General features: G+C 33.8%; 7 protein-coding genes across 15 annotated transcripts; 2 read left to right on the forward strand and 5 right to left on the reverse strand.

The window, feature by feature from the left end:
* Positions 1-945: 945 nt before the first annotated feature.
* On the reverse strand, positions 946-2,575 carry AT1G53023 (Ubiquitin-conjugating enzyme family protein; the record flags this gene model as incomplete). The annotated part of the gene is made up of 6 exons (NM_001198277.1): positions 946-1,248; positions 1,370-1,654; positions 1,743-1,882; positions 1,959-2,022; positions 2,136-2,279; positions 2,561-2,575. 6 exons carry the CDS (start codon positions 2,573-2,575, stop codon positions 946-948), a joined length of 951 nt encoding a protein of 316 aa, NP_001185206.1.
* Positions 2,576-3,176: 601 nt separating this feature from the next.
* On the reverse strand, positions 3,177-6,432 carry AT1G53025 (Ubiquitin-conjugating enzyme family protein). 2 transcript variants are annotated; one of them, NM_001333569.1, is made up of 7 exons: positions 6,132-6,432; positions 5,004-5,729; positions 4,842-4,905; positions 4,630-4,769; positions 4,230-4,541; positions 3,808-4,118; positions 3,177-3,565 (listed from the first exon to the last, which is right to left on the reverse strand). In NM_001333569.1, exons 1-7 carry the CDS (start codon positions 6,204-6,206, stop codon positions 3,520-3,522), a joined length of 1,674 nt encoding a protein of 557 aa, NP_001322707.1. In that variant the 5' UTR covers positions 6,207-6,432; the 3' UTR covers positions 3,177-3,519. The 2 variants fall into 2 exon arrangements, with proteins under 2 accessions (NP_001322707.1, NP_001185207.1); NM_001198278.2 differs by having other exon boundaries at positions 3,177-4,118.
* Positions 6,433-6,732: 300 nt separating this feature from the next.
* On the reverse strand, positions 6,733-8,228 carry AT1G53030 (Cytochrome C oxidase copper chaperone (COX17)). Its single transcript, NM_104181.5, has 2 exons — positions 8,106-8,228; positions 6,733-7,183 (listed from the first exon to the last, which is right to left on the reverse strand). Exon 2 carries the CDS (start codon positions 7,172-7,174, stop codon positions 6,956-6,958), a length of 219 nt encoding a protein of 72 aa, NP_175711.1. The 5' UTR covers positions 7,175-7,183; positions 8,106-8,228; the 3' UTR covers positions 6,733-6,955.
* Positions 8,229-8,281: 53 nt separating this feature from the next.
* On the reverse strand, positions 8,282-9,293 carry AT1G53035 (uncharacterized protein). 2 transcript variants are annotated; one of them, NM_001333570.1, is made up of 2 exons: positions 8,608-9,292; positions 8,432-8,508 (listed from the first exon to the last, which is right to left on the reverse strand). In NM_001333570.1, exons 1-2 carry the CDS (start codon positions 9,048-9,050, stop codon positions 8,475-8,477), a joined length of 477 nt encoding a protein of 158 aa, NP_001320972.1. In that variant the 5' UTR covers positions 9,051-9,292; the 3' UTR covers positions 8,432-8,474. The 2 variants fall into 2 exon arrangements, with proteins under 2 accessions (NP_564621.1, NP_001320972.1); NM_104182.3 differs by having other exon boundaries at positions 8,282-9,293.
* Positions 9,294-10,976: 1,683 nt separating this feature from the next.
* On the reverse strand, positions 10,977-14,239 carry AT1G53040 (tRNA (met) cytidine acetyltransferase, putative (DUF616)). 6 transcript variants are annotated; one of them, NM_202284.3, is made up of 11 exons: positions 14,058-14,227; positions 13,840-13,873; positions 13,458-13,748; positions 13,105-13,374; positions 12,797-13,013; positions 12,607-12,716; positions 12,317-12,519; positions 12,123-12,226; positions 11,852-12,039; positions 11,562-11,761; positions 10,977-11,484 (listed from the first exon to the last, which is right to left on the reverse strand). In NM_202284.3, exons 3-11 carry the CDS (start codon positions 13,600-13,602, stop codon positions 11,299-11,301), a joined length of 1,623 nt encoding a protein of 540 aa, NP_974013.1. In that variant the 5' UTR covers positions 13,603-13,748; positions 13,840-13,873; positions 14,058-14,227; the 3' UTR covers positions 10,977-11,298. The 6 variants fall into 6 exon arrangements, with proteins under 6 accessions (NP_974013.1, NP_175712.2, NP_001320226.1 ...); NM_104183.5 differs by having other exon boundaries at positions 13,953-14,066; NM_001333571.1 differs by having other exon boundaries at positions 11,034-11,761; positions 14,058-14,239.
* A 4,408-nt stretch (positions 14,240-18,647) lies between these two features.
* AT1G53050 (Protein kinase superfamily protein) lies at positions 18,648-22,549 on the forward strand. 2 transcript variants are annotated; one of them, NM_001333575.1, is made up of 9 exons: positions 18,753-18,972; positions 19,074-19,722; positions 20,001-20,285; positions 20,376-20,693; positions 20,796-21,023; positions 21,125-21,225; positions 21,352-21,460; positions 21,554-21,961; positions 22,045-22,549. In NM_001333575.1, exons 2-9 carry the CDS (start codon positions 19,306-19,308, stop codon positions 22,261-22,263), a joined length of 2,085 nt encoding a protein of 694 aa, NP_001321170.1. In that variant the 5' UTR covers positions 18,753-18,972; positions 19,074-19,305; the 3' UTR covers positions 22,264-22,549. The 2 variants fall into 2 exon arrangements, with proteins under 2 accessions (NP_175713.1, NP_001321170.1); NM_104184.4 differs by having other exon boundaries at positions 18,648-19,722; positions 22,045-22,517.
* Positions 22,550-22,654: 105 nt separating this feature from the next.
* AT1G53060 (Legume lectin family protein) lies at positions 22,655-23,762 on the forward strand. Its single transcript, NM_104185.2, has one exon. The coding sequence runs from the start codon at positions 22,784-22,786 to the stop codon at positions 23,510-23,512; it is 729 nt and encodes a 242-aa protein (NP_175714.1). The 5' UTR covers positions 22,655-22,783; the 3' UTR covers positions 23,513-23,762.
* Positions 23,763-24,317: the final 555 nt, after the last annotated feature.

Consider the following 24,317-nt stretch of genomic DNA (forward strand, 5'->3'; position numbering starts at 1 on the left):
TACTAATAATGGAGATTGGAGGCAATATAGATGGGATATATATATATATATATATATATATATATATGAAGTATTAGACATATGTTGGGGATACATACTAATAATGGAGATTGGAGGCTATATAGATGGGATATATATATATATATATATATATATATATATATATCAGGAATTTTTATTACCATACGGAAAAACCATGGGTGTTATTTACAACCAAGAAATATGCTATATACAGTATCATGTGCTTGAGTTAGAGATGTTTGTATGATTTGCGATGTAACAGATACACAACCAATGATTTTCTAATAATTTATCAGAATTTTAATTATCTAAAAGATGATAGCCAAACAAGAAAACCAACTTAGATCGAGAAAACTGTCAAGGAAAATAACATTTGGTAATCTATTACCATGTAAGCCTTAAGTGCGAAAGGAAACAATGTTTTAGTTTTTCGACTATTTTGTTCTACCTTAATTTTGTTGTATACGAGTGTTCGTTGATAACTCTGTAATTTCTTACTAATAAAACAGGATGTTAAGGAAAAAGAAAAATTGTAAACCAAAACAGAAAAATCGTAAATGTCTAACCATTTTGACTTTTTAATGGAACGTCAATTATAAACTACTTTACTTAATCTGAAAAAAAATGTAATACAAAAATAAAAAATAGTTCAAAGGAAAATAGGCTAAAATCTTGTCTTCTACTCCATGTTATATCTCATACTCACCAAGTCTTCTTTCTCGAGTCTTCGTTGCGACTCAAATCCTACTGCTGAAAAATGCAGCAACCAATATTTGCTAGAATTTTTTTGATGCTATACCAACTGCCAAAAAAGGCAACAATTGTGATAAAGAAAGAGATCCCATAAAGAAAACCTGAGAAAAAAATAAAAATAAAATAATTAGACTTAAAATTGAATAATAATCAATCACACTATTCAGAGAATTAAACACTACAAATAATCAATTCAAGATAACAAAAAAAAAAACAAGAAAACAATGTTGGGTTTGGCTCACCTCTATGATTTGCTTCTCTTATTGCTCCTAAGTTGACGAATTCATCAACCACTGTCTTCATAAAGCTAGTTACATTGATCCTAAACTTCAAAGAGCCTCGTTGTCTAGTTTGTTTTTTGACTCCGCCTTTATCTATTGATCCAACAGGAGCTCCATCTTTATAAGCATTGCACGCTTTCACTATGTCGTGAGACCGGACGAAGAAATGGCTACGAACAAACTCTTCAAAATGCTGCACAGATTCATCGCAACAACAGTTCTAACTTCTAACACCAAATTTAATGGAAAAAAAAACAATCCAATTTTTTTACTTATTACTTATTTACCTAGGGTGGTTTTCTCATGCTGTAAACCATAGTCTTTAACGAAAATACGAATACGTTCTCACTATAATCTTTAGAATAGGACTCGCCTAATGGAGTCCCCATGGATTTCTCGTAGCCAGGCTCGTTATAATATGGTTTTTCATTCAAGATTAGTGCTTGGATTGAGACAAGAAGCTGCAACATTGTGGACTCCTTGGGGAGCCATTTCTCCCTCTTTTTACCGGTCCAGGTACTGATAAGACTCAAGCACACTTTACCACATTTGTATAGATTCGGGTTGATTCTAAGCCCGCCCGAATGGTAATGAACTTTCTGTCAACAACAAAAAGGACTTCCAGAGTCATTGAGGGTTCCAAGTAAAAAATAGAAAACAGAACACATATTGTTTCTGAGGACATACTGGTGGCACTGAAGGATAGGTATCTGGGAACTGAATATCGAAAAAGAAGAGACCGTCATGGTAAGGAGTTCCCTCGGCTCCAATAATTACAGCTCTCAAAAGATCAATTCTTGATTCACATGCTCTGACAAATATTGTCTCTGTTTGCCAAACAAAAAATGGGATAGAAACTTAAGAACAAATGTGAATAAGTGTTGCTGCAGTCTATACACCTACCTGGCAAATTCTTGTCAAGAATCTTCCACTCTTTTTGAATATCTTTCACCCAATTCTTCGGCCGCTGAAAAGCCGATAAAAATCGGAAGTTTGAGAAGTTATCAAGTAATATATAAAGGGTTATGGCGAATTTTAGAAGCCATGTTAAGCCCAAATATTGTCATCTATGCATATTACCCCTTTAAATTTTAGGTGCCAAAGCGAAAGTTTAGCCGGACTCCCCTCAGCAGCATAGTGATGATCTGAGAAATCTTCAACGGTGTCAAATCTTTTAAAGTCTCGCAGAAACTCTTCCTTAAGTTTCCTAACATTGGAAGAATCCTGAACTAGAGAAATATAACCTCGGTAAGTAAGCTTCTGATTTCACATTACCTAAAACTGATCTGTTACAACTTAACAAACTTTAATATGATTCATCAATCCGAGGGCAAAGCGAAACAGCAGAAGCATATATAGTAACGTGAGCAAACAAAGAAACAAGATCAATAACCAAACCCCACGTAAACCCTAAATCAATACAAAACCCCAAAATTGTTACATATTAATCTCCTCCAAAACCCCACTGAAATTACAGAACAAAAAGAAAAAGAGAAAAATCGAACCTTTATCTCCACCATGTCAGGCTCCTTTTGACTAAATTCCGCAAGATGGATTCTTTCGGTTGTGAAAAGAGAAATTTCTGTTGTGCATATATCTTTATCTTAGTCCTTTAGATATATATGTATAATTTCCATATCTTTCGCACATAAATTCTTTCAGGGTTCTCTTTTTTGTAACTCTATAAATAATTACAAAAAAAAAAGCACTCTATAAATACCTTTATATATTATTCATAAAATTCACATTGGTATATGAAAACTTCATGCATCGATGAAAAACCTAATTTGTTTTTCTCTTTTCCTCGCTTCGTTTCTTTTCATCGGTGACGAGGATCAAACACTATCATTCTATCAACTCAGGTAACGATTGGTGGTGTCTCCCCACACAGTAAATCCACTTCTTGCTTCGTGGACACGACAGTATCCTATGTTGTGTACTTTTGCAAAAGAAATCTTTCCAGTTTGGTGGTGACATAGAGGTTCTTAGTGACTTGATAAAAACCAGGTTATGGCATTAGGCTCGACAGAATTGGATACACTTGATTTAGACAGCCACTCGTGTAGTCGTGTACTGATGGATCAAATGACTCCTTCCGACTTGAGATTAATATCGTATCAAAGATTGGTTAAACTATCCATTAAAGCTATGGAAATGATAGCATTCTCCAAAGGTCGTGGACTTTGGAACCGAGGTGGACATTGCTAACTCTAACTTAGTACAAAAGAATCTCTAGCTTTGTAAATCAGAAAAGAATAATGTGAACCCACCAATTATCAAAACCATTTGTCCTTTGAAAACCGAATGTGAATTATAAAACTACTTTTCTAAACCGGAAAAAAAATAGTCATTCATATATCAAAAATAGTAAAAAGAAGAAGGCTAAATTTTGTCTTCGATCTACTACTCCATGTTAGATCCCTAGTCACCACCAAGTCTTCTTTCTCGTATCTTCAACTTGATACTACTGAAAAACGCAGCGTCCAATATTTGCTAGAAATTCTTTGATGCTATACCAAAATGCCAAAAAACAACAATTGTCACAAAATGATAAAATCCTAAGTTAAAACTCGAAAAAACAATCAATCACCATTCCTAATCAAACACTACAAATGATAATAAGAAAAATACATGAGAGACAGAGAAAGTCATAAAATTTTTATCAAGTAAAACTGTACATACGAGAATTACTTGTCTTTCCTCTCTAATTCAAGATATGAAAAGCATGAAACATTTGGTGGATTTGGCTCACCTCGATGATCTGCTTCTCTTACGGGTTTTTTTCTTGCTCTGATTCTCTGTGTTAGCATTGCTCATAGGCGGTTCTGGTTTTTCTGCAAGCTCCTTGACTCCTAGTTTGACGAATTCATCAACCACTGTCTGCATAAAGCTAGCTACATCGGTCTTAAACTTCTTGGAGCCGCTCTGTCTAGCTTCTTCAAGGTCTTGGACTCCGCCTTTAACCATCGATCCAAGCGGAGCTCCAGCTTTATAAGCATTGCATGCTTTCACAATGTCGTGAGACCGGACAAAGTAATGGTTTTGAACATACTCTTCAAAATGCTGCACATTTCATCACAACAAGTTTCAGGAAAGAACAACCCAATTCAGCTTGGAAAACAAGAAGATTTCAGCCTATTCAGGAAACGTATGAGGATTTGACAAATTATTTACCTGGGGTGGTCTTCTTATGCTGTAAACCATAGTCTTTAACGACAATAGAAATACGTTCTCACTGTAAACTTTAGACTTGGACTCGCCTGATGCAGTCCCCGCGCTCTGTACGTAGCCAGGTTCGTTAAAGTATGGTTTTTCATTCAAGATGAGTGCTTGGATTGAGACAAGAAGCTGTAACATTGTCGACTCATTTGGGAGCCATTTCTCCCTCGCGCTACCTGCCCAGGTACCGAGAAGACTCAAGCATACTTTCCCACAATTGTATAGATTCGGGTTGATTCTAAGCCCACCAGAATGGTAATGAACATTCTGTCAACAACAAATTGAACTTCCGGAGTCATTAAGGTTTCGAAGTAAGAAAAACAGAACAAGTACGAAGTTGTTCCTGAGGACATACCGGTGGCACTGAAGGATAAGTATCTGGGAACTGAATATCGAAGAAGAAAAGACCGTCATGGTAAGGAGTTCCCTCAGCTCCAATAATTACAGCTCTCAAAAGATCCATTCTTGATTCACAGGCTCTGACAGATATTGCCTCTGTTGGCAAAAATAGTTAAATTTAAAGAACAAATGATGCAAGCATTGATCTGCATAAGTGTATACACCAACCTGGCAAATCATTCTCAAGAATCTTCCAATCTGCTTGAACCTTTTTCACCCAATTCTTCGAGTGCTGATAAGATAAAAAGAGAAGCCGCAGGTAACATTAAAGTTGGTGATATGAAAGAGAGATTAAGGGAACAACAACAGAGAGAATAAATATATCATCACCTGCTTTGAAGATTTACCCTTTGAAGCATAGTGATGATCTGAGAAATCCTCGACGGTGTCAAATCTTTTAAAATCCCTCAGAAACTCTTCCTTAAGTTTCCTAGCATTGGAAGAATCCTGAACTGAAGAAATAGGCTCAGCCGCTATAGGATGAGAAGAACTAGCAGAAGCATCATAACTAAAAGGGTTTGGAGTAGGATTGGTGACCATCACTACATCAGGAGTCTGAGGTTGAACCGCAGAAAACGATACAGAAGAATAGATAGCCTGATTCTGCTGAGGCAAAGTATAATCCCATAATTGAGGAACATTAGTCGTTGCCAGAGATACTGTTCCATATCCTTTCATGGATTGACTTCTCATAATGCTTATACTTGATTTCGCAGTTCCCTTACTGCTCGAATTTAAACCCCAAGGTACCGTCACCTCTGCACCAGCTGGAACATCCTTAGGATCTAGAACGTCTTGATACATTGAGTAGTCATCAACATCAATTGGTTGATTAGCAAATTCACTAAAAGGGATATTCTTATGACCATAATAGTCTTGGAACGTCTCTAAGTTAAGCAGCGACGATCCATGATGATGAGATTGAACGTTGTTGAAAGAAAAGGAGTCAACTTGTATTGCCTTCCCTTTGTTCTTCTTATCAACAACATTGTTATCCTTAACAACACCAACATTGCGGAATTCATAACTTTCCACATCAATCACTTCAGGAACAGCCTACAACAAGATAAAAGCAACAAACTTTACCATCAACTACGATTGATAAACAAATCAAAAACAGAGAAAACAATTGAAATTTCACAAACATTCACAAGAGACGAACCAAACACAAAATCTAAACGTAAGCTTATTGATTTCACATAAGCTATAAAGCTGATCACTTTCAAACTTATGAAACTCTAAGAACACAATCAATACAATTCATGAAGAACAAAACCCATCAATCAAACGGCAAAGAGAAACAGTTGAAGCATAGATTAACCAAACCCCACATAAACCCTGAAATCAAAACCAAACCCTAAAACACCCAGATGATCATTCACGCATCATAAGCGAACAAAATTCCACCTTTATCCAGGTGAATCAGCAAAATTCTGCATAGAAATATAAAAATCGAACCTTTCTGGGTTTACGAGTTCTAGAACCCGAAGCGATCAGAGGAGGAGGAGGGATCTCCACCACGTCAGGCTCCATTGACGAAATTCCCAAAGTTTTTGAAAACAAATATAAAAAACCAAACAGTGAGTGATTATAGAAAAGAGAAAGATTTGGGCCTCGGGATTATAGGGAAGGTTTTGTCTCTTCACAATTCGCGCCGGAGTATATATAACACACACCCAAACAGTGAAGATTTTACTCTATCGACTCTTTTTAAACACGCCACTCCAAAATTTCTCATACTCTATAATCTCTATTTTTTTTTTTTTTGTCGAGTTCTCAATAATCTCTTAATTTAATTAACTTTTAATCATATTTGTTTTCCAAATTAATCTCTTAATTTAATTAACATTTAGTCAATCAAAAGGTCTCCGTCGATTATCCTTAATTTGCTGACGTGGCAAGATCGACGGTTCTGATGGGTGATTAGGAAGGTGAAGCTAGGAATTTATACCCGTTGGATATGAGGATAGGTTTTTATAATCAATCCAACGGCTAACAACAGAGGAATTATCATTGGAAATCAAAATGGAAGATTAGAAGATAATAACACCAATAAAGTAAATTTATAATTGATTTTACTATTTCAATGATAAATTTGGAATTAAATAAAGAAGTTAAATATATCAAAAATCAGAAATAAATATATTGGTGTATCTAGAGTTTTGACCAATATATAACCTTTTAGTTGCTCTATTTATTACATGACCATTTGTTTAAATTCCCAAAAAGAATAAAATCAACAATATGTTTTTTGATACATGAAATTCTGTTTTTAATTACTCTCAAACTTTGAAACCCTCTGATCGAAGACACAAAATATGAGCTTCGATCCATTTCGTGCAAGCGGATTCACCGTGTTCTACAATGCATTCATCTCTAAGTTTCTTTGTATCAGGACAAGCACAACATATCCTCTTCTTTGGTTTTGTCTCTGTGGCAACTACATCTTTGCTTGGCTTGTCCAAAGAACACGCACTGTCTTGTGCTTGTAAACCACTCATCCCTCCGACCTATCATCATAATCTCAGAATGTTAGGCCAAATATCGAAACCACATTCAACAATAACCAAAGAGCATTATCAAAGTAATTTCGGATGTGAAAAAAAAAAAAAAAAAAAAAGTAATTTCGGTTAAAACATTTGATGCTTCAAAGGGTAGATCAGGAGATGAATAAATGCTCTTCTAAGAATTGCTATAGACAATAACCAAAACCAATGATCAATTAGAAGAAACAAGAACATTGGTATCCACAAACATAAACATTAAACACTAATCATATGAATCTTCTAAGATTAATCGATACACAGGTGTTTCAGAAATTAAGCGAAAGAGTGATAATCTTTAATAAGAGCTTCTTTTTGTTACTGGTTACACCAAGAAGTTTAAAACCTCACACTCAATCATTTACCAGACACAGATAAAACAATCAACCTGAATGCTCTTCTAAGTGAAATTTACAAAACTGCTTTTTCATCCACAATGCAAAAGAGGGATAATCCTTGAAGACAATCCTTCTTAATGAACTTACTTGGTTCCACTTAAAAAAACAAGCTTTACATGAATCAGCTACTAAAGAGATAAATTTTGGAACACTTAATTACCAAACACAACGAACGGATTCTAAATCTTTTTTGAGTGATTGATAAATTCATGTTGATTTGTTTTCACCAGCAATCAGGTAAAACCCTAAAATAAACTTTAAACCCCGAACCCCAAATCACAAATTCTCATTCCTTAGTGAAATTAACCATCTCATCAATGAAATATTAGAAGCTTATTTTGTAACACTCTAATCCTATTGAACCTCAAATCAAGCAAACAGATAATCAACACAAAATTCAGGAATTTTTTTTGATAAATTCATTCGCACAATCATATGTTCTTCCGATAGGCGAGATAAGGGAACTTAAGAGATTAACGAAAAAAACTGACCCTTTGATCGGCTTGAATGAGGAAGAGTCAAGAAACGTAGAACAATGAAGAATCTTGGGCGAGCAAGGAAAGAAAGAACTGAGAAATGTAAAAGCTCACAACAATTTATAGTTAATGGGCTGTTGATGGGCTTTTCAGGCCCATTTACTCATTTTAAGTTTTTCACAATTGAGTAACCCAAATGAAAAGAATCTCTGATTCTTCTTTTACAAAGAGTTGAATGGATTTACCAAATATAGGATCTACACATAGGACAATCGAAGAACAAAGACATCAATAAAGTTGCCATTAATTTCAGACAAAACACTTGATCTTCTGATATTCATGAATCCCAAACTATGATTTTGTTTGTTCTGATCTTGTCTGAATCTAAAGCTTTTTCACATTTCCTCTTTTATCAAATCTGAAGATCAAAAACAATATCATAATACATCATCTGGTTTTGCTTAGCCCACAAGTTTTTTTTTTAAAGAAAAGAGAAAATCAAAAACATCAATCATACTTCTCTCTCCAAGAATAAACAAGAAAGAAAACCCAAGAAATAGCCAAAGCAATGTCTCCAAGAGCTTGTTTAGGCCATTCATAAGCAAGATCTTCAATTTTCCACTCGAACAAAACCCTCCACATAGCCATTAACACATACAGAATCACGGACCCACCAGCGAAGAAGCTATGAAACTCTTTGTCTTTCACAAACGAAACCATGAACAGTACCAAACCAATTGCAAACAGAAGCAAACCAGAGAATGACTGAGAAATCTGTATGAGTAGTTCATCGTGTGGTGTTGATCCTTTTAGTTTGCTAGCAATCTCACTTCCTGGTCCAAAGATTGAAGCTTTCTCTGTGTAGAACATCATTAAGGTTCCACTAGTAAGCGCAATTATCGAATGGAGTATACAGATTACTCGAAACAAAGATGGATTCATCGATATTGCTGTAGTCATTGATGAATAAAGGAAGAGACTTTGTTATGTATGTATCTGAAACCAAAACTTAAAAAGAGAAGATCTTTAGGAGAAAAAGGCAAGTTTTGGATCACGGGTTTATTGTGGAAATGGAAAGCTAGGAGATTTTACTAGTTTGGGAAAGCAATGAAGAAGCCATGGAGGAAAGGTATGGACTTGGCTTTTGGGAAGAGAGATGATCTCATTTAGGGATTTGGACTTTGATAGATTCCATGATTTTTGAGTTCTTTTAATATACTATAAAGTTATGAAAATTTGTAAGGTTTTTGGTTTAATGTGGGTCACTCTTTTGGACAAATTTCATTATTATTTTTCCTCTAGAAAAGCTAGACAATTTCAATCCCCACGTCCCAACTAATTATATTAATTATGCTAATAAGAATTTAGTAATTTTTTACATATAGGGTTGCAAATTTTTATAATCTATACTATTAATTGGGAATCATTAAAAATAAACAATTTTTAATATTTTTAAATAAATTCATTAAAGATACAATAGTAATCACAAAATTAATAGATTTAAATAATAAAAAATGGAATATCTTTTTGAATACTTATTAGTTTTCCAAAATTAAATTCACTTTCTCTTTCCTATTAAATTATGGACGAAAATTTAAAATTTATTTCTTAAAATATGTTAACCAATAAGAATTGAAAAACTAAGATTTGATATCCAATTATATACTATACTAGATAAGGCCCGTCTATTTAAAAACATATTAAATTTTTTAAAAATTATTTGTTAAAATGCTATTTATATTTTTGAATTTGAAGAAGGAAAAAAAATCAAGAAAAGGTATTTGTGTGTTTTAATTTATGTTATATTTGTAAAGTTTAACATCATATATGTTAATCCGTAAAACTCAGTCATATATAACATGTATTTAAAGGTAAGCAAATAAGAATTTTGGAACATACTTTTAATGGAGTGAAATGAAAATAGGATCACAAACTGATATTAAGTTATATCTTAATTTTATCTTACTAATATAATTTCATCCTGTGAGTCCGGATCTTAAAATATAACTATACACAAACGCAATTGAATTTCGATCATTACTCTTAACTTTATAATATCTATACTATTACAAAGTTTACTCATAACAAAATATTATTTATTTTTAAAATCAATTAAACAATTTTTTATTTTGAACGTATATGCGAATTCAAATCTAATACATTATATTATAATATATATCACAAAATAATAAAATTATCTATATTAAATTAAAAATATGAAACCCCGTACGTATGTGCGGGTCAAGCTATAGTTGTTTTCTGAAATTTGAGGTGGAGAAATAATTGAAAGATTCTAGGCAAAAATACAAAAGAATAATAATTGAAAGAAATAAATCTTTGTATGGTCGAAGAACCTATCGTCATGGACAAGACTTGTGGGAGCCATTTGTATATTTTGGATTTGAAATTTTTGTAAATATCTTTCCCCTTTTATTCTATTTCAAAGATATTTTTGTGCATTAGGAAAATAACTGGGTCGACATACACTGCACCAATGAGGAAATTACAAAATATCTATATAGTTGAATCAATCTCTCTTCTTACTTTTTATATTTTAATTTTCTATTTTTTAATTGTTTTATACATAGTTGATGATACTCAATTTTTCTAAAGTAATAAAGCAGGTAAAAAAGGTTAAATATATCCCCTTTATATTAAAAGAGCCGAAAAAATAATATCAAATGATTATAATTAGTTACAGAATGATAGTTGAGTAAATTAATGCCAAGTGGAAAGGACTTCATCAGTTACTACTACAATGACCCCACCTTCAAAGTTAATATCCATAGCCGACAAACCAAGTATTCACCGGTTCAGATTAAGGTTTATGTCCTACCGGTTCTAATTTTTGGACTATATTGATCAATTCACACAACTTATAGTAGTCTTAAATCTAAATCCATCAAAGGAGCACAAAATTCTACAAACATGAACAAAAAAAACAATAATAATGGTTTACAAAAATTATATATAATCAAATTGGCCAAATATTTATCAGTTAATTTTAGTTAGAGGGCAAAATTTGAAAACCACACTTTGGTTCTTTTGACAGAAACTCACGAGATTTGTTTCTTCTACCTACTTTGAAATTGTGCACACACAAAAAAAAAAAAAACTACTTTGAACTGTATGTAATAGAATAAGAGCCAAAAAATATTGCATCAAAAACAAATCTTGCAGAAGAAAAAGTGTGGAATCTCTCTCTCTATCACATGTTTCTGCCACCGGCTGAAACTTTCCGGTGACGCCTTTTCCCGCGTTGTCCCGGAGTCTTCTTACCCGGCGTGGCTCTACCACCGGCTAATCTTCCACGTGGTAAAACCAGTGGCTCGGGAAGAACTCTAGAAGAAGCTCGAGGAGGTTTCATGGTCAGCAAAACGTCTCTATGATATACCTGTCATCAAGGATAAACAAGTCTCAGGTTTTCACAAATCAAAACCGAAACAAAACTGTAGTTTCCTCTGCTTTTACCTGTTTCACAAAGTTGCGTCTTTCACAGTCCAAGAACATATTGATGCTCCAATCAACTTTCTCTCTTATTTTGTCTCTCGCAATTGCAAAGCTTAGCTGATCTCTTGAAGTAAACCGATCTACCTCGTTGAACCATACACATGTGAAAAGGTTTGTGATCGGTATGTGTTCTCTTATGATGGTACAACCTTCAGGGACATCTGCCAAACGATTTGAAATGTTTCAATTGTGATCATTGAACAGAAGAAAATTGTGGAACTTTATCATCCTCATATGGTTAAAACCATTACCACTTGTTATTGGAAGCTTAGCCTCCGTATAAGGTGTTAAACCTTCCTTCTTGTAGAACTCTACTTGGTAATCTATTGAGGCATTGTCGTACTTTCTTGCGGCCTTATTCGCTTCAGCCTCTACAAACACATCAAAACGTCGGTAATGTCTCGAGATTGCAAAACTAGAATTCGTTCTCCACAAGAACCTGAACATTGAGAAGACAAATAAAGCTAACTGCTTGGAACAAAATATGTTGAAAGAGAGAGACAGAGGAGTCAATTTCTCTACCTTTCAAGGATTTGATATGGATCTACAACAAGCTGGAGCTTTGCATCAACCCATATAGAGTACCGGACATTTGGGAATAATCTATGCAATAAAAGCTTCGGAACCTGTAAAAATGCATAAACGTTTTACCCAAATCGTATTTGTTAAATCAGGAAACATTCAAATCTTGGCTATTTATTCTCAATTCTTTTAACCTTTCCATTACGCCGTGCATCGGTATAAGGGACATTATGTACAACAATGATCCTCCACAATCCCACTCTCTTGTTATCGTCTGTATAACTCGACGTGTTCTTAAGGTATAAATGTGTTTCTTCATCAACAAACATGTAGAATGGGATGTTCTTCCTCGCCATTTCACTGATGTTCACCGGTTCTTGAATTATGTCATACTTTCCTGAGAATAGATTGAAACTTTGTAAGAGAAGTAAGAATATCTAAACAATCAATGTCACACAATGAATTTCTCTTCTAAGCAAAATACCAAATATCGCTGACGCGACAATCACATCATGGGACTGGTCCAACTCATGAAGGATATCCTCATCGATGTCAAATCCAGTTTGGTGGCCCGGTTTTGTTCCTTTAATAAACCTGCAAAAATAAATACAGGAATCAGAAAGTAAAGCTCGATGACTGAAGAAGAAACCACGGGGTTAAGCCTAGAAGCATACCCGCAATGCACTGTCATGGACTCTTTTATGTCAAAAGAGTTAGTCCTATGCTCGAGAGAAGGATAACCTCCGAATTCAGAGCCTCCTTCACTTTCTTCAGGTTTTACAGGACTCTCTTCACGTATATATGTCAAATTCTTGAGCAAGGGAGATTCAAATGGATACTTTGGCATATGTGCTAAGGCCTCTTCTGGAGGTAGGTAGCATACCGGACAAGCTGAACAAAACAAAACATACAAACGGAAAAGGTAAATACGAGTTCTTGCAGGGTCAGAGCAAAAAACTATTGAATCGAAGAAAGAGCTTACGGCGTGGACCAGGCCTTCTCATTCCAGGTGGTGGAGGAGGAGGAAAAGAAAAACTATCACACGGATGGTGATGCCATGAAGGTAAGAATGGAGGAGGATGGTTGACGTCTACATCACTTCCTCCAATGCCATTCCACAAAAAAGGATCTCTAACATGATCATTATCAGACTCCTTTGTATAGAAAGAAGTCAATTCTCTACTTATCGGTGTTTGGTTGCTTCCAAAATCCATCGTCTCAATACTCTGATGAATATTTGGACTATTGCTCTCTGTTGTAATCACAATGCAAGGCATCATTACCAACAGATTCCAATATCTAACCAACATCATACATAAGACATTTTGAGAATACCTTTGTTGATAGTGTAGGAACCCAACACAAAGACAACAAAAGCAAGGCTGAGAAGTAGAAGCATAGCAACTCGTCGACGACCTAAGTACCAGCAACATAAGAAGGAGAGAGACCTTTCCTTCTCTTTAGAATTAGAAGTGAGCATTGTGAAGAAACAAGAAGAAGATAATGCAGACTCAAAAGCTCAAGGTTTGAGTAAGCCATAACTCTCAAGTCCAAAGGACATTCCACTCATTGTCTCTTAAACCCTCTAGATCGAACTCTCATATCGACACTTTCTCAGATCCAAACCTAACAAACATTAACCAAAAACCAGAATTCAAATTCCACATACATTGCATAAGAAGAAGAAGAAACAGAATCGATTGACAAAAGTAATTACCAGAACAAAGAATCGATTTTTCAATAACAAAGACCTGCATTGGCATCAAAAGGATCAAACTTTAATAACAATCTCGATTCAATCAAAAGTGTTAACACTCAAAGGGCAAGTACCAATCATTGGCGATTCGTGAATTGAACAGTACCCACAAATCCAAATCTAGCCCTGATACGGAAAAGGGGAAATTTTTGCATAAGATTCGGAGAAAAAGATAATACCTTTTGAATGATTAACGCACTATGTTCCAAATTCGTTTCTGGGATTTCGATAAATAGTTTTGTGAATGCGACGCCAAATTTTTACACTGATGATCCCTTCTTCGATCTGCGGTAAAACATTTAGTGCATGTTTTGGGATTTGTCAACGATTCAGTGTATTTCGATCTCTACGTTATTTTTGAGGGTTGATTAATTAAAAATCATTTACTATGTTTTTTAATACTATTTTTATTACAGTGGAGGAGATGTGTTGTGTTTTGTTTTGTTTTTACTTTTTACTCAACGCTGTATTTGAGCGTTTCTTCATTTGTGTTCCATAAGAATCTGTGAGGTTGCTGCCCCAAAAAATAAGAATGTGAAAGGTAGATTTGTGATGTATAAACACTTTTCATATCTGTCCTATTTTATTTATAATTATCTTATGTTAATAGTAATAAATTAACAATTATGATTATCTTTTCGAGGGTTTTAAGTTTTCTCATAAATTATCCTACTTACATTTAGTTGTTAATTTGATTTGGTTAGTGGGCTAGATCAATAGTAAAACATTAGTATATTTTTTTATATCATTCACACTACTAAGTATATTCGATTTAATCGTGTATCTATTAGATTCGTGAAACGTCAGTCGATATCATTCACCGTTTGACATTTTCTTATCAATACTAGATTTTAACCCGCGGTATACCGCAAGACGATTTATTTTTTAAAAGTAATATATATTAAAACTTGCTAATTTTATTTTTATAAAATATTTATATTTTACAGTTTATAATTGTTATTAAGTAACGCTATACCACGAATCCATGAGACAATTGTTAAAAAACTGAAGTTTTAACCCTTATTAAAACAGCATATTAATAATATTTTATAAATATTATAAATATTGATTAAAATACATCCATCATATAACCCAATTCCAAAATAAAACTCGTTCTGTAATTTCTTTACTCGTCCCGTAGTTTTTTTTTAAAGTAGTAATTTTTAAAATTTAAGAATTATTTATTATATATATAAGTTTTGCAAATTGTATCATTCTCTAATACATTTATATTTTATAGTTTAATTTTATATATAGTAACATTATACATACCACATAACATTTTTAGTTTTATATAATCTTTTCTAAATTAGGATGATTTGATATGTTTAATATTAGTGGTCTTAAAAAATAATAAATTAAAGATTTAACCCGTATTGAAACGGTGGATTAATTATATTTTACTTTTTTATTAATGTTGATTCAAAAACCCGTCCCTCCAAATCCGTTTTGCCAAAAAACCATTTATTTTATTAATATTAATTTTATTTATGATATGACTCTAAATTATAATCTAAACATTTTAGCTAATAACATAGAAGTGCACCATATTTATTTAATAAGGGAATGTACCATATGACCTGAATGCACTTTTACCCAAATCCACATAAAAGTCTTGCAAAAATATTATAGAGATAAGAAAAGATAGTCGGTTTTGATAGGTATAAGATTAGCAAATATATTAGTTAGCTTAAATTAGTTAAAGAATACAAATTGAAAAGGTATAATACACTTTCTTCGAATATAGTATAAAAACTTATATAACATAGAGATTTGATAATTTTTTAATTGTTGAATACTTTTTTTTTGTGCTAATTTTTATGTGATTAAGATTTAGTTGATTTCGTATATAAAAAATTAAATTGTTTTACGAACTTATCTATATATACATTTTTGCAGTCACTTTGTGAAATAAATCCTGGAGTTGAGATTTATTTACAGTCGTTACCACTGGCATTTAATAATTGTTTTTGATAATTAGAAAGAAAATCTTCTAATTAAATATTTGACATTTAACAATCTTCCCAAAATCTTTCTACCTTAACTACACAATTAATTACTAAAATAAAACTTCCAAAATATTTAATATCATTTAATTACTACAAAATTATCATTTTTGATATTGCTTTTCGGCATAATTATAATCATCAAGCCGCATAGATATTTGATAGCATTTAATTACTACAAAATTACAAAATATTTAGACAATAATTCATAAACATATCATAAATAAGATCAACATTAGTAAAATAAATGAGTTTTTTTTACAGGACGAGTTGGCGGGACGGGTTTGGCAAGACGTTACTTAATAACAATTGTAAACTATAAAATAAAATATTTTATAGATAGATACAATTTGCAAACTTTTATATATATTTATTTAAAAAATAAATTGTTCCCGCGGTGTACCGCGGGTTAAAATCTAGTTTGTTTATAATTTGGTAACAAATAGATATTTGAATATTCGGTATATTTTGCTTCAGTTTAGAAAATCTTTGATGACCCGTCTTTAGATCCAATAAACCCTATAATTAAGAGATAAATATTGTCGTTAAATAATTTTGGTAACTTTAATGACGTTATTAAATGATTTTTTTGATTAATTTATACTAATAGCATTATTATGTAATTAATTACAAAAATTAAGGTTATATTTAAAATGTACTTCTCAAATAATATAGTAGAATACCTCGTGCTATAGGTATATTCTTTCTATCAACGAACTCATTCAACATGTTGATGTTTTACTTCTTAGTAACTCGATCGATTAACTGATTAACAATCAAGTGAAGATGGAAATTTACTCTCTTTATTCTGGCTGGTGTTGGTTTGGAATCCAGTATCCAAAGCTCTTACTCGATCAAAATAAATTACCCGAACCAACCCTATATTGAATGCATAATTCTACCAGTTGTCCAATTCTTTAGCCAACAAAATACTTTTCACCCACACGGCCACATAACTAGCTTGCTGATGAAAAACTATTTTTTTTGTTTCTTTGGGAAATATATTTTACATCTTTCTTCGATACAAAAAATGTTCTCTATATATTTTCTAACTAGAAAGATGTGCATTTGGCAACACTTCTAGAAAAGGTTTTTTGCGTACGATTACTGTGTTTGGTTGCTTGTAAGATTGTTTTAAAATTACCTCTTAAAACATGTCTCGGTGATTCAAAATGTTAGACGAAAATAGTTACATTTTGATAGTTATGAAAATCATTATTCAAACCATTTTCTGGTGCGTTTGTTTAATTTGTTATGTGTGTTTCGTCTTATTCCGCACCATTTGCATATAGCATCTGAAAATACAACAAACAAATCATATATTTTTAGTAAAAAAATCCAAAAATATTAAAAGATTAAATAGTTTTAGTACAATGGTATGGTATCATTCGTATGGTTGGTGTATGAATTGATAATAATATGTGGTACACATTTATATTATAGCCGTTCTCTGAAATAATACATGTGATCATTTCGAAGATTTTATAGTATATATCAGTTCTCTAAGAGAATGGGCCCAAATTTGTTTTATTGTCTAAAATGAAGATGACAAGTCTATTAAATTCGGTCGTAACTTGTAAGCATAATGTGGATAATCACTCTTCTCCAATTATTAGGTAAACGAACTGATGCTGACGATTATTTTTTTCTTATATCTTTGAAAATCATTTCATTCATATCATATAACTACAGTATTATTTTAAATAAAAAAAAATCTTAGAATTTGATATCATTCAAAAAAGTGTTAGTTCTAATCAGGGTTCTAACTGTTAATGCCAGTAATGTGAACATTAATTATACTCATAATTGTATGCGATAAGATTTTTTTTAAACTATAGAATACGGTGTAAACTATAATTAGTTGACCATTCATGCAATTATTGTTTTTATTTTATTAATAGCAAATTTAGATAACTTTTAATAAAACGAAAAACTGATTCAGAAAACTGTATCTTAAAGTCAGGTAGATAGCAAAATAGAAATGACTTGGAGACTAAAATTGTATAATTACTTCATTCAAACTATAACGTCCCTATTTAAAAATCTATCTTAATTTCATTAGTGCAGGGATTATGGGAATTAAAAATAAATTACATATGGAAGATGGAAGCGAAAGCGAAAAGGCTTTTGACGTTTACCTCAATAGAAAATTTCAATACTCTCGTTGCATGAACATGAAGTTTACGCGCTTTGAATATTAAATTATAGTCTATAGATTCACTATTCTTGTTTTTCTTTACTTCGTAAAGAACAAAAATTTAGTTTTGTATAGAGTTAAAAAAGACAAATACAATACTAGTTCTTACAATTCACTGTAATATGAATATGTAACAAATTGTCCGTCATAAGATTATAATAATATAATTTTATTAGAATGTATTTTTTTTTAAAAACATAAACCGTGTTATAGTGATATTTTTGATACTCGTTACACTGATTTACGATATTATTTCTTTATATAATGATATTTATTACGTAAACTGTATAATGTATTTAATTTTTGGTGAATTTATTTTACAATTAGTTCAAAATTTTAAATGAGTTGGAAAACAAATATGAAAATAAGGGTTTGATTAGTTTTTTTAATTATGATTATTTAAGATTAGAAAAAGTGTTTTTTAACGAATCACATCGAGAATGTCTTTCTCATTATCCAGTTTCGATTTTGTCCCACACAAAAAAGTAAATTAAATGGTAAGGTTTTTTTTTGGGTTCAACTATTAAATAAGTTATTAACTGCGAAATACAACTATACTCATAAATACATAAGTGAAAAAAAAATTCACACTACCGAACGTATTTATTATTATTAAAATGCTCATAATATTACTTTTTGGAGTTTCCAATTTTTACAAAGGTTTTTTAATTCATTCAACATTGTGCTTCAACAACACATGCGTCTCTCAGAAATCTCTCCGCCCCAGATCCATCTCTCTCTCAAGCAAACACTCTTAAACCCTTTTGATTTCTCCTCATAATTATTCTCGAAAGCTCCATTGTTTATTAGTTATTCCTGCAAATTATTCAATTTTACCATTTTGCTTCTGGTTTTTTTAGTCGTCTCTCTCTCTCTTCAATCTCTTGAAAGGTACTTGCTTTATGCACAAAAGTTATAATCCTGGGTTTTTTTGTACTACACTGTAGTTATTAATGCCTGAACAATCTTCTTGATCTGGGTACATTTTGCAGATTGAGTAAAAATCATTCCTTTTTTTTTCTGGGTTATATACACTGTTCTTCGAGTTCTAGGGTTCCTTAATTTCGTTTCTCCTTTTTGGAAAGTCTCTGACTTTATGTGTTTTAATGGGTCTAGTTTTTTCATGTGGTCCATTTAATTAGCTAGTGGAAGAAGATGGATGAATTGTGTAAAGATTATTTTTGGTTCTAAGTATCAAAAAAATTTGGGGGTAAATTGAGGGAGATGGGTTGTGTTTGTGGTAAGCCTTCTGCTATTGAAGATAGCAAAGATAGTCCAAGAGAGCGTTTCTCAAGCAAATCCTCTTCTGAGTTTAGAGTTTCAAGACCGGTTGCTTCTTCTAGAAGGGAGGAGCCGCTTAGGATTAAGGAACGGTCTGATGTTGTTAGTGTAAGACCAGTGTTGAGTAATAAGCAATCCAATGTTTCGTTGCATTTGCGTGGAGAGAATTTGAGTAGAAGAGAGAAGAGGATTGAGAATGTTGCTGCTACTTCACCTCTTGCAATGAGTATTACCATAGCTAAAGCAACTGAAGGAGAGTATGTAGCTGCAGGTTGGCCTCCATGGCTGGCTTCTGTAGCTGGAGAAGCTATCAGGGGATGGGTTCCTCGGCGTGCGGATTCTTTTGAGAAGTTGGACAAAGTAATCTTCTTTTCTTTGTATATATACATTCATTTTGAAAATACTGTTAAATAGACTCTTTTGATTGCATGACATATAGTGGCATGTTTCCGTATTTAGAAACATATCCTAAGCTCCAAAGATATGGGTTGCAGTAAATGATGCTTTTATGTTATTGAAAGTGGATTTTGTTTTTCAGTTGATGGTTTTTAAAACTATATAACATGACCTGAAAAGGTTTTGAACTTATAGCTGTGAAGAATGATCCCTGATGCAGCGGTTTTAATTGTTTTATGCAGATTGGTCAGGGCACTTATAGTAATGTATATAGGGCTCGCGACCTGGATCAGAAGAAAATTGTGGCTTTGAAGAAAGTTAGGTTTGATAACTTGGAGCCAGAAAGTGTGCGTTTTATGGCTAGAGAAATCCAGATATTACGCCGGCTTGATCATCCTAATATCATAAAGCTAGAAGGCTTAGTTACGTCAAGAATGTCTTGCAGCTTATATCTTGTTTTCGAGTACATGGAACACGATTTAGCTGGGCTAGCCTCGCATCCCGCGATAAAATTTTCTGAATCACAGGTAACTTTTTTTTGTTTCTATTCAACATCTTCATGACCTAGGCACCACTTTCAGTACAATTTTCTGAGGCTGGGCTTTCTTTTCATACAGGTTAAGTGCTACCTGCAGCAACTATTACATGGACTAGACCATTGTCACAGTCGTGGTGTACTCCATCGGGATATAAAAGGCTCAAACCTGCTAATAGATAATAGTGGAGTTTTAAAGATTGCTGACTTTGGATTAGCTAGTTTCTTTGATCCTCGTCAAACTCAGCCTTTGACCAGTCGTGTGGTAACTCTTTGGTACCGTCCACCTGAGCTTTTGCTCGGAGCAACTCGCTATGGAGCAGCAGTTGATTTGTGGAGTGCAGGTTGCATTCTTGCTGAACTATATGCAGGCAAGCCTATTATGCCTGGTAGAACCGAGGTAGATTTACAGTTTTTGTTTTCTCTTTTAGTGTTTGCTCTGATTTATGTTAGACTAGTTTGGTTTCGTAAGGTGACTCTGGTAATGCTTATGGTGTTACAGGTGGAACAGTTGCACAAGATTTTCAAGCTATGTGGCTCGCCTACCGAGGACTATTGGGTAAAATCAAGGTTGCCTCATGCAACAATTTTCAAGCCTACTCAACCATATAAACGCTTAGTGGGTGAAACATTCAAGGAGTTTCCTCAGCCAGCTTTAGCCCTTCTTGAAACTCTCCTTTCAGTCAATCCTGACGATCGTGGAACTGCCACTGCAGCTCTCAAGAGTGAGGTACTGGCATTACTCAGGCAGTAAAAGCTGTGTGTTCTTATGCGTCTGTATTTCCTGGTAATCGCTTTTGTAACATCAAATTATCATTCTTTTATTTTCAGTTCTTCTCCACCAGACCTCTTCCATGTGATCCTTCAAGCTTGCCTAAATATCCTCCCAGCAAAGAGCTCGATGCAAGAATGCGGGATGAGGAAAGTAGAAGGTATGCCATCCAGATTTTCTAGTCTGATGTGACTTTTATCCTGCAATGCTCTTACGATAGCATAGTATCATTAACGCAAAAAGAAATATTTATAGAAATGCTTTAATCTAGTTCCTGTTTTTGTAGACAAGTTGGAGGAAACAGGGACCAAAGACACCAAGAAAGAAGAGGAACTAAGGAATCTCGAGCCATCCCAGCCCCTGACGCAAATGCAGAGCTGGTTGCATCAATGCAGGTTAAAAAATCTTAAAAAATCTATTTCTTTCGATGTTAAAGCTTTTTGCTTTTATTCAACGTTTTTGACCCTCTCGCATTTATGTCATTGCAGAAAAGGCAGAGCCAGTCTACTAATAGAAGTCGAAGCGAGAAGTTTAATCCACATCCTGAAGAAGTTGCATCCGGTTTCCCAATCGATCCACCAAGGCCGTCATCACAAGCATTTGAACCAAACAGAGAATCTCAGGGCAATATAATTCCTCACAAGAGAGCTTCACATTCTGGTCCTCTATCACGTAGATCTGCTTCCGCAAAGGGTAGACGGAATTACCAAGATTCTCAAAAGGTTTCATCCATAGCTGATTACTCAGCAATGCCTGGTTTTGCCGCAACAAGAACAGGCGCACCACAACAAGAGACTTGCAGAGGAATGACTCGGCTTCCAGGTTCATTCAAGGAAACGTCTGAAGAAGCAAACCAGGAAGAGAATGGTCGAAGCAACAAGAAAGACCCTATTCTCGTAAGTTCCCTAAACGTCCCTCCTTTGCTAATTTTAGAAGACTAGCAATGTTAATATTCTGAGTTGTATGGTTTGGTTTGCAGTTGGGTTATGGATCAAAAGGGCACAAGATTCATTACTCAGGACCGTTAGTGGTTCCATCAGGAAACATGGATCAAGTGTTGAAAGACCATGACCGACATATCCAAGAAGCTGTGAGAAGAGCACGAATCGATAAGGCTCGAGTCAAGAAACTTCAAGCTGACGAAGCTTCGAGCCAACAAGTCGCAACCAATCATCCCTCATCTGTTTCTAGCCGTTGATCCATCAGTGAGGCAAAAGTAAATGATCAAACCGAACCTCATTTGCCTGAAACCTTTTAACACGGCGTATTTTGAGTGAAAAATAATTGTATTTTATTGATTCAAAGATTATATATCATCATAGAATCAAATCTTTTCACGTTTTAGCTTCCCTGTAATGTGATATTATTTTATTATAAGAAAGCTGTAGAAACAGAGTTATATATCATAATTTAGAAAATGTTCCAAAAGTTGAACTTTTTAATTTGTGACTTTTTATGAAATTTACCAAGAAAGGTGTTACGAGATCTTTACTTGTGAAAAATAAATGATCTTGTCGAGTCAAACTTTGTTGGCTCTCTTTCACTATATAAATCTTGTTATCCTCTTATACTTTCCATATCCAAGAAAAAAATAAACAGAATTGCAGATCAAAACACTCTGTTTCATTCCTCTGTTTTTTGCTCTGTTTTGCTCTCACGCCATAACGTGTTCTGCTTACAGTTTCGACTTCATTTACTTCGGAAATGGAACTGATCTGATGACATTCCATGGAGACGCCGAGTACGCTTCAGAGCCTGATGGTATGAGCAAGTCAGGAGCAATTGGATTGAGCCGTGACAATGTCCCATTCTCTCATGGTCGAGCCATTTTCATCAATCCAGTCCCTTTTAAGCCTAGTTCTACTTCTTCCTCTGTCTACTCTTTCAAAACTTCTTTCTATTTCGTCATTAGTCCTCGCCCGAAAAATCCTAATCCCGGTCATGGCCTCGCCTTTATCATCGTCCCCAACGATAGAAACGACTCCGCTTCTGGTTTAGGCTATCTCAGTCTTGTGAACCGGTTTAGCAACGGTAATCCCAAGAACCATCTCTTTGCGGTTGAGTTTGATGTTTTTAAAGACAAGTCTCTTGGCGACATTAACGATAACCATATCGGAATCAACAATAATTCGGTTAATTCAACGGTATCTAAGAAGGCCGGTTATTGGTATCAATCAAAAATCGAAGGAAAAAACCGGTGGTTGTTCAAGGAATTGAAGCTAAGTGGAAACGGATACAGGGCTTGGATTGAGTACGAGAACGGGAAAGTGACAGTCACGATCGGACGTTCACAAGAAAAACCGAAGAGGCCATTGATCGAAGCACGAGTCGATCTTTCTAAGGTTTTTCTCGAGAAAATGTATGTCGGTTTTGCCGGTTCAATGGGACGTGGCGTCGAGCGTCACGAGATCTTGGACTGGAGTTTTGAGAACAGTGCCAAAGACTAATAAACCGGTTTGCTTCAGCTTTGTTTATGTCAAAGTTGTTACTGGTTTTGCAGCTTCGTTTTCTGTCGTGAATCTCGTGATGCTAAGGCTAGTGATAGTTGAAGGCTAATAAATGCTTATGTTATGGCCTAACGTGCCATGTATCTACTTTCAGATTTCTAGAAAGATTTACAATAAAGGATCCATTTCCATAGTAAGAACTATTAGATATCGTAATCTTCTATGAGACGGTAAATTGCTGAAAAACCAGTAAGGCATGTGCCTATGTAGGCTTCAACATAGATCCTTTCCTGCAACGATCTATGTCAAGAATTAACTACAAATATTCGTCATTTGAAACATATTCTCACACAATACGTTTCATTGAGTGAAACTCGGTATACAAACTTAATCACACCATGAAAATAGACTACTCTCCACACACAAAAAAAATGTACCAGTAAGGAAATTTGAACACATACGTATGACATCCAACCATATCATGATACTTCTTTATCATCAAGTCGGGTAAGCCCTATTTCGCCTGATTTGGCTCTCATCTCAAAATTTCTCCGACCTTTTTCTGGACGAGTCGTCTCGTCTTCTTTCCCTTTTTGTAACCTCATTGCAAGTTTGCAACAACAAAAACAATCCAATGATTACTTCATTGCATGGTTTAAACAAAAACAATCCAATAATATATATACATATTTTATCAATAAAGTATATTTATAAGTTAGGTTGATTTTTTTAATATATTTTTTTTTTATTTTTTTATTTTATATTATTTACTAAGACATTCTATTTTGGTTTAAAAACTTTAGAA

This window comes from Arabidopsis thaliana (assembly GCF_000001735.4).
Source record: "Arabidopsis thaliana chromosome 1 sequence".
Classification (NCBI taxonomy): Eukaryota; Viridiplantae; Streptophyta; class Magnoliopsida; order Brassicales; family Brassicaceae; genus Arabidopsis; species Arabidopsis thaliana.